General features: G+C 36.3%; 1 protein-coding gene across 1 annotated transcript in view; it reads left to right on the forward strand.

The window, feature by feature from the left end:
• pcdh15a (protocadherin-related 15a) overlaps positions 1–10,000 on the forward strand; it is a 412,430-nt gene that overhangs the window by 261,867 nt on the left and 140,563 nt on the right. Inside the window, exon 11 of the mRNA XM_056471438.1 lies at positions 2,047–2,140. Within this exon, the coding sequence (XP_056327413.1) occupies positions 2,047–2,140 (94 nt within the window). The remainder of the gene's footprint in view (positions 1–2,046; positions 2,141–10,000) is intronic.

Genomic DNA, 10,000 nt, shown 5'->3' on the forward strand with positions numbered 1-10,000 from the left:
GTTTCCGTGAAACACAGGACAGCAGAGTTGTTAAAGTTCTTGTTTTTGCATGTGAGCAGAAGTAGTTCGTCCATTTTGTTAGGAAGAGAGCGGAGATTCGCCAGGTGAATGCTGGGCAGCGCCGTTCTGAAGCCGCGCTGTCTTAGCCTGACGAGCGCGCCGGCTCGCTTCCCACGCTTGCGCGTCTTGTAGCGTTTCCACAATGCGGCTGCTCCGCCGACTACAATGTTCCGCAAAACGCCACAAAAATCAAAATCCAGTTCTTGATTAGTTGGTGTGCACTGCCGAATGTTCAGCAGCTCGTCCCTGGTGTAACTGATCGTGTTTGACAAACATAAAACAGGACAGACTAACAAAAACAGTGCAAACACTGGAGAGCCCCACGCCGAAGCGGCCATGCGCGGCGCCATCTTGATGAGTATCCGCGGCGCCATCTTATGGTCACAGAGGTCCAATTTCACATCATGTAGTAAGTATTGTGGCAAATAAAGGCTCATCATCATCATAAATAATTCAAAGCTTTTTTCTTTAGTGATATGCATTGCTAAAAACAACTTTCTCATTATTTTGATTTTTCTTGAACCCCCAAATGTCCAAAAAGTTGTATCCTATCCAGTGGCTTCTAGTTTAAATGGGACCCTGGGCTATATATATATATATATATATATATTTTTTTTTTCTTTTTTTTTATATAATAGTTTTTTTTTATATAACAGTTTATTTATATTTATTATTATTAATATTATTTTACAATTATTATTCTAAGTAAAAAAACATAAATCAATCCTAAATGTTACTGGTAAACATTTAACAACTGAAGTGATATGCTAAGATCACTTAAGAAATCTTTTGCATGAATATTATTCCTGACAATTCTACAGAATAAAAAAAAAAAAGTTTTATTAAATTATTTGTTGTCTTAAGCAGGTCGCACACCAGAAGCACCGCATGGTGCCATGTAGCACAATACATTTCAGAATTCTAAACAAAGGTTTCTGTCAGGGTACACACCGGCGTCGCAAGTCGGCGGATGTCGGCGGCGCCCAGCCACGACTCAGGAAACTGTTCATTTTTCTGCCGCGCCACAGAGCCCATCGGATTAGTGTAGTTAAAAATAGCATGCAAATGTGCGCATCTGGTGTGCGATACTTTCAACTGTCATGTGCGCTCCGTGTCACGGCGCTGAGCGACACATGCGGTATGTGATGGCCTTTAGACCTGACTCATGGCCGAGAATTAATGTTATGAAGTCTTACCTCCCTGACTCTTTATCCCTCCTTTCTGCTTTATAGGCATGCTTAGTGAAAATAACATCATCATTATATTACATAAACTTTAGTTTTGTCGACTTGCAAAACTCGCTGCTTGCCCGTGCTGACACCTCTGCACAAAAGGCTGATACTCTGGTTTCACAGTGCATGAGCAGTGCGTATTTTATCAGCGTGCATGTGAACAACCGGGATTCACATAGGAGTGTGTGTGAGTCGCGCGGGAATGGTTTTCTGTGCGCATGCGTCAGTTTGCTTTCACTAGCATTGTTTCGGTTGCACATAAAGACTAACAAACTTGCTCATGCAAAAGATGCAAAATCCCCTAACATCTTTATTCTGGAATTGCCACTGTAAATTAATACTCTTGTGGAAAGTAAATCGTATCTCAATGCTTTTACTAGGGGACATTTTTTTTTTCTGCACCGTCTCCCTGTGCCTCCCCCAGCAAGATGCCACCCTGGGCGATCGCCCATATTTCCCATGCCTTAATCCACCACTGATCCTATCCTAATAAATCATAAATCTATTCAGCTTTTTGATGAACTATAAGAAAAGCATCAGAGAGGTTGGAAAGAACACAACTCAATTTAGACTGAAATTCTCATTTAAATTAGTTTCCCTTCGATTCATCACTCTCCTCATATTAAGTCTAAACAATTAGCTTTTCATTCTTTGTAACATGTTTGTCGAAATCTATAATAATTAAAAAAGTAATTGGAAGTAAAGGAAACAATTGAAAAAGAAAATTGAACGTAAGTGTTTTGTGTCTGTTCAGTATAGGTCTTCTGCTGCTGGCCAAACCTCTGGACAGAGAGACCATTGACCAGTATCGTCTTATCGTCACTGCATCTGACGGCCATCCAGGAGGGGTGAGAGTTCACAATATCTACCACACTACACCATTGCTGATCTCTTTATAATGTCTGTTCATTTCTTTTATGTCAGAATGTTCCTAATTAACCTAGTTAAGCCTTTAAATGTCACTTTAAGCTGTATAGAAGTGTCTTGAAAAATATATAGTCAAATATTATTTACTGCCATCATAGCAAAGATAAAATGAAACAGTTATTAAAAATGAGTAATTAAAACTATTATGTTTAGAAATGTGTTGGCAAAAAAATATTTCCGTTAAACAAGAGTTCCCACTTAGATAAGCTTGGCGTATAAAGCAGGTTTGGCATGCTGTCCCGGGAGAGAACCCTGAGCTCGGAGATATTTGAGCCCAGGGCTCCCGCCCGGTCGATAAGCATATCAGGAGATCCGAGATCAGGTAGGTTTCGAGAGCTCCCCCTTTAGAAAAGGGAGGAAAAGGAGGACATGGGGTGGAAGGGGGGATTCTTCCAAACGAAGATAGAAACAGTAGGGAGAAAATGATCCATTTATAGTAAACTAGGATCACTCTGATTGGATTATTACTGATTACAGATGAGTGGCCAGACTTGCTCAATCCTATCACGTGCTCCTCTCGAAATTAGTTTTTGAAACTTCACTTGGTGAAAAAAATATACAGGAGGGCTAATAATACAGGAGGGCTAATAATTCTGACTTCAACTGTATATTTTCAGATTAAATAAGCACACGGAGAAATAGGAATGAATGCCCTAAATGATCATTTTTTGTGCATATGGAATAAATTGTGATGATTGACACTGTAAATTATAGCTGGAGACTTGACATGTTTAATATCCACTATTATTTTCTGCGATTTTAGCTAAATCTCATTGTGTTTTATGTAATGTTGCTTCAAAAAGCAGGCTCTTGAGAGGCTCTCATGTCCACTTATTAGAAGCATTACATTTTAGGCATGTTGTATGGGATTGGCTCAAGCTTATAAAGTCTTTAAAGTGTGCTGGCGTGATACACAAAGTGTTGATTTTTTAATTAAATGGGTTTTATTTTGAAATATTTTGGGTATTCTTGTTTTTTACAAAATCTGGCAACACATGAGACAAGGCTTGTATCTTTTTGTACAACTGTGTACAACTGTGTGCTTGTATGTATGTATGCATGTATACAGTGCTCAGCTTATATATAAGTACATCCCTCACAAATCTATCTTTTAAATTCATATTTTTAATAGGAGGCTATATTATATGTGTGCATATGGATTAGATTTGTCAGTACTGAAGCCAAATCTGAAGCTTATCTAACAAAATAACCTACGATAATGGTCCAAAAACTAGCACACACAAAATGTATATGTTATAGAAAAATATTAAATACAAATTTAGAAAAGAGGAAAAATCAAGAGAAGCAAAAAAAATTGAGTTAAAATTTTGTAGTTTGTCATTTATTTTTGCAATATTTTGCTTGAGTTTAATTGTGTTACCTTATAATTTCTAAACATGTTTGGTGATTAAAAGATTATTTTAATAAATAAATCTGTTTCATAAATCTGTTTTGTTTAAATGCACCAAAATACATGGATAAATGGATAAAAACATTCATTTTCAAAATGAGGATGTACTTAATTATGCACTGAATTTGTGTGTTTGTGTGTTTGCGTGTGTCATGCATGTGTGCTTGTATGTGCTTACACAAGCAAGACACATTTCTTATGTATGTTTATATACATTATTAACAACTGATCTTCCAGGTTCTGTACTGACTGCATATTATTTATGTAAATGTGGTAGTCACTGCCTGATTGTTAAAGCCCACTTCACACATAGCAGCTACTTTTGGTACACACACAATTCAATAATATATGAGCAACCCATTCTAGAAGCAAAATAACAGAGCTGTGTCTCTCTTCTGTATGCATGGTGCAAGAAACTTCATTAGTGTTGCCAGATATTGCACGAAAAGAACTTTCTTAAAATTTACCTTCCCAAACTAAAACAATAACAGTTGCTGAATAATTTGGTCTATATTCTCAGTTTAGATATCTTTGTAAAGAAGAAACTTCGGGCTTTACCATCCATCATCTAGAGTTGCTCAAACTTTACAATGCTTAAAGCAAAAAAGTTATAAATGCTTTAGTGATACAAAAAAAATTGCACCACACTGAACATTTTATATGTAATAAGTGTTGGAGCTTGGCCAGCAGCACTGAGCACATATTTAATGCTGTAGTACACTACCTGACAAAAGTCTTGTCGCCTATCCAAGTTTTAGGAACAACAAATAATAACTTGGCTCCTAGTTTATCATTTGGTATCAGAAGTGGTTTATATGAAAGGCAAAAACCTCTAGATTACGCCTTTAATTATTTAATTAGGACAGTAAAGTCTGACTTTGCCTAGACAAAAGTCTTGTCACTGAACAGAAATAATGTACAGTATAGAATATAAAGTCATGGTGCTGTGGAAAAGAAATGAATATTGTGTATGACTCCCATGACTGCATTCATACATCTCTACGATGACTTATTAATAACTGATTAATAAAGTCATCTGGAATGGCAAAGAAAGCGTTTTTGCAGGACTCAGAGTTCATCAAGATTCTTTGGATTCATCATCAATGCCTCCTCCTCCATCTTACCCCAGACATGCTCAATAATGTTCATATCTGGGGACTGAGCTGGCCAATCCTGGAGCATTTTTACATTTTTTGCTTTCAGGAACTTTGATGTGGAGGCTGAAGTATGAGAAGGAGCGCTATCCTGCTGAAGACTTTGCCCTCTTCTGTGGGTTGTAATGTACAAACCTGGTTTGGGCAGCACAAATGTCTTGATACCTCAGGCTCTTGATGTTGCCATCAACTCTGCAGATCTCTTGCACACCTCCATACTGAAAGTAACCCCAAACCATGATTTGTCATTCACCAAACTTGACTGATTTCTGTGAGAATTATGGGTCCATGCGGATTCAAATAGGTCTTCTGCAGTATTTGTGATGATTGGGATGCAGTTCAACAGATTCTTTTCTTTTTTGCCACTTTTGCAAATAAACAACTAGAAGTCAAGTTATTATTTGTAGCTCTTATAACTGGGATCGACGACTAGACTTTTGTCAGGTAGTGTAGAAATGATCTGCAAGTCATTATTGTTGTATTTTTATTTATTTTTTGTATTGACACAATGCACTTGTCTAAGACACAGTGTCTAGTGAAAAAAGGCTTTGAGTGAATGTTGCCATAATGACGTGAATCTCACACACAAAATTAAATAAATTCCACAACTTGTGCAACTGTGGCAAATAAATACAAAAGGTAGCGGAAAAACACTGAATAATAGTCAAATCGTGTGTGTATGTAGCAATATTTCTTAAGCACAACCACAAGCAAAGCTATAAAAAAAGCTCTTACTATATCATTTTGTATTCATAAGTTTATTCCTTTCGGTATGGTCATTACTGTCAAAAACTCTCTTCCAGGTTGTTCTGTAATGAGACTCGATGCACATTGTGTTTAAGCACATTCACCTTTTTAAAAGAACATTTTCCTGAGCGTTATCAGCTTAGTTTGCCTAATGAGTGAACATCAGCAAACAGAGAAACGCTGCTCTGCTAAATGACTGCAAGAAGCTCATTTATCAACCATGAGCTGAGAGCTGATCAAGAGAACATTTTAAAGAGAGACAGACACATAAAAAAGAGTTTCAAGACACAAGGATGTGCCTTAATCTCTCAATGTGCAACATGACTGGGCAAAATACCTTTCATCTGGTCAGACAAGTCTATTAAATCATTTATATTTCAGATCCTGCTGATGGAAAATGCAGAAGCGGTTAATTAATCAATGTAATTTACCTGACCTTCACCTCTTGAAACATGATAATGATCAGTATTGAAGTATTCTGTATTTATATTTTTGAGATCAAACAGTTTTCAGCGGCAGCAGATCTCTGTGTGTGTGTGTGTGTGTGTGTGCGTGTGTGTGCGTGTGTGTGTGCGTGTGTGCGTGCGTGTGTGTGTGTGTGTGTGTGTGTGTGTGTGTGTGTGTGTGTGTGCGTGTGTGTGTGCGTGTGTGTGTGTGTGTGTGTGTGTGTGTGTGTGTGTGTGTGTGTGTGTGTGTGCGCGCGCCTTGTATTCTTTACATTGTGGGGACTAAATGCCATACAATTATTGTCAAGGTTTCAGGAGGGGAAAAGGAGTTGGGACTCAAATACAGGGACAAAAACATGGGTTTATTAATTAAAAAATAAAACAAAAAGCAACAGGGCATTTCTGTGTGGAGTTTGCATGTTCTCCCAGTGTTCGCGTGGGTTTCTTCCATGTGCTCCGGTTTCCCCCCACAGTCTAAAGACTGAAGTAAGTACTCTCAGCCCCATAGACGCTAAATTAGAAACACCTCATATAAGCGGTAATAAAAATAATAAAATTGTGTAATTTGATGCAAAGATGATATAATACATTCATAAACGCATACAAATGTTCATACGTTTTTTTAAATTAAAATATTAAAAACTTTCAAGGATTTAAGATGACCGTTAAACACGTCATAACAGTCTTGTGAAAAGGATCCATTTTGATCAGGCATTGTGTTTTGTTTATATTTGGAAGGTTGCCTTGTCTTATTGTAAGCAACACTTTTTGACAGTTTGCGTGCGTGCGTGCATGCGTGCGTGCGTGTGTGCGTGCGTGCGTGCGTGCTTGTGTGTGTGAACTACTGCTTTAAGGCAAGACACTGCAAAATTCCCCATCTGAGAATTACAATATATATATATATATATATATATATATATATATATATATATATATATATATATATATATAATAAAATGAAGTAAAAAAAAATGTGTGTGTGTGTGTGTGTGTGTGTGTGTGTGTGTGTGTGTGTGTGTGTGTGTGTGTGTGTGTGTGTGTGTGTGTGTGTGTGTGTGTGTGTGTGTGTGTGTGCATGTTCTTGCATGAACGTGTGTATTTTTGATTGAAGTAATTTTACAGTCAACAAATTCTCATTAAGATTATTATTGGTTGACAGAGGCATCATGTTTTGTATATATTTGGAAGGTTGCCATGTCCTCTTATTGTAAGCACACTTTTTGGGCAACATTTTTTGACAATTTTCTTTTTGTGTGTGTGAACTTCAGCTTTAAGGCAAGAGACTGCATAACTCCCCAACTGAGAATTACAAAAACATTATAATAAAATATACAAGTTACAAGTTTTTTGTGTGTGTGTGTGTTTGTATGTGTGTATATCTGCATGTGCGTATATATGCTTGTATAATTTTGTGTATTTTTGACTGAAGTAATTTTACAGTGACCAAATACTCATTAAGATTATGATTGGTTGACAGAGGCATCATGTTTTGTATATATTTGGAAGGTTGCCTTGTCCTCCTATTGTAAGCAACCTTTTTTGGTCATCCTGTGTATTTATTCCTGACTCTTTTATGGCTAAAGTAATTTTATAAAAATCATATTGTTATTGGTGATTTTAACTAAACCAACTTTGCCAGAGGCATCATGTTTTGTTTGGAAGGTTGGCATGTTCTTTTTTATTATTAACCAAACACTTATTTGTGCATATTATTACTATTTTTGGTTAACATATTATTATTATTATTATTATTAATAATAATAATAATAATAATAATAATAATAATAATAATAATAATAAATAATTCCTTACATTTTTATAGCGTTTTTCTAGACACTCAAAGCGCTTTACTCACTGGGAGGATCTCCTCATCCACCACCAGTGTGCAGCATCCACTTGGATGACACAACGGCAGCCATATTGCACCAGAACGCACACCACACACCAGCTGATTGGTGGAGAGGAGACGTGATGAAGCCAGATGATATGGGGATGGTTAGGAGGCGATGATGGATAGATGCCAGTGGGCAAATTTGGCCAGGATACCAGGGTTAAAACCCTACTCTTTTTTCGAAGGACATCCTGGGACTTTTAACAACCACAGAGAGTCTCATCCAAAAGATGAATTGATCACAGATTACGGTGATCACAGACTCATGATGGTTGAATATTCCTGACAGAGACATCCTGACAGAGACATCATGTTTTGTTTGTGTGTGAAATATTGTATTGCGCTCTTGTTGCCATGTCCACTTTTTATAAGTAACACTTGCTATCATAGTACCTTTGTACTACACCAAATATAATAGTATCAAGTTAATGGAAATGTACTGACAATTTGTGCATGTGATCTTACAGGCATTTCTGTTAGAAATGATACTAATAAATGAATTAAATCAACTAAAAGTAATAATATTATAGTGCACCTGAAACCCGAGCACGCTTTTACAAAAAAACAACAACATCTGTGAATACATAATTCCCTCAATTCCCTAGCTGGGATTTTTTTTCCCGTTTCCTCCCCCCTTTTTTAAATTAATTAATTTATGCACGTCCCACTGGGATTTAAACTGTTCATGCTGATCTTGACTGATCGGTTAGATTTGTATTCATCACTGTGTGCTATTAAACTTTTAAGCCCCGGGAACTCAATTGCTTATGATTTAATTACATGTCTGCAAATGTGTTTCTGGAATCGAGTCAGAAACTAAATGGTGGCACTGTTTTTTTTTTTTTTTTTTTAGAAAAGTCATTTTCAATATTTAAAAAGGGCAACAAAAGCGAATGACAGACAGCAGCAGCAGCAGCAGCAGGGTGAATGTCAGAGTGACTGAAAGGTTCAGGGTTTGACAGCACGTCCACACTCAACTCCAGGGTTCAGCAGAACTGTCAGTGTTGAGCTTTTGTGGATTTATAAGCATGAACAAACTAGAAATCATTCTCTACATTTTGTTTTCAAAAGACCTGAAAGTATGAGCATTATTAAACTTTATAAATAATTTGCCTATAAATTAATTAATTAATTAATTATTATAAAAATTTAGTTTTTTTTCTGTTTTGTTTTGTTTAATTGCAAATAAATAAATAAACATATAAATAAATAATCTATTTTCTATCTTTCTGTCTCTCTATTTGTTTATCTTTTGAATTAATCTGTTGATCCACCTATTTATAGTGTTCATTTAGGTTTTATTTTTAAGGTTTCAACCCAATAGAAGTGTGTTAACTGCCATCTTTTTAAAATATAAATTAAATTAATTACTTAATGTATTCAATCATTCATTATTTAATTTGCCATGTTTTAGATTAGTTTTGTTGTAGTTTAATAATTTATTTAGTTTTGGTGTGTGTGTTTTAAAGCTACAGTGTATTAATTTACATGCTTTTTCAAAATAATTAATGCCATTGCATTTCTCCGCAGTCTGCTGTTAATTGAATGCAGATTAGTCAAAAAAGTTTGTCTATCCAATTTGCATATTTAGTTTCTCTGTATGTACTTTAGTTGGTCTGTTAATTGGTTGAAATGTAGAGATTAATTATTTGAGTTTAGTTTCACTGTTTTAGTGATGCCAAAATGAATGCATTAATTTAGGAAACAGTTATTAGATTTACATTTATCACCATGTTTTATAATGTACCATTTCTCATCCACATTCTTATCCAAAAGATTAATATTTCTTTTATATACATTTTTTTGGAGTGATGAAATTTAATAAAATTAAAAAGGGGAAGGGGAAGGGGCTGCATGGTGGCGCAGTGGGTAGCACATTCGCCTCACAGCAAGAAGGTCGCTGGTTTCAGCCTCGGCTGGGTCAGTTGGCATTTCTGTGTGGAGTTTGCATGTTCTCCCCGTGTTTGCGTGGGTTTCCTCCGGGAGCTCCGGTTTCCCCCACAAGTCCAAAAACATGCGGTACAGGCGAATTGGGTAGGCTAAAATTGTCTGTAGTGTTTGACAGGAATGGGTTGCAGCTGGAAGGTCATCCCCTGTGTAAAACATATGCTGATTAAGTTGGCGGTTCATTC

The sequence above is a fragment of the Danio aesculapii genome, chromosome 13 (genome assembly GCF_903798145.1).
Source record: "Danio aesculapii chromosome 13, fDanAes4.1, whole genome shotgun sequence".
Taxonomy (NCBI): Eukaryota; Metazoa; Chordata; class Actinopteri; order Cypriniformes; family Danionidae; genus Danio; species Danio aesculapii.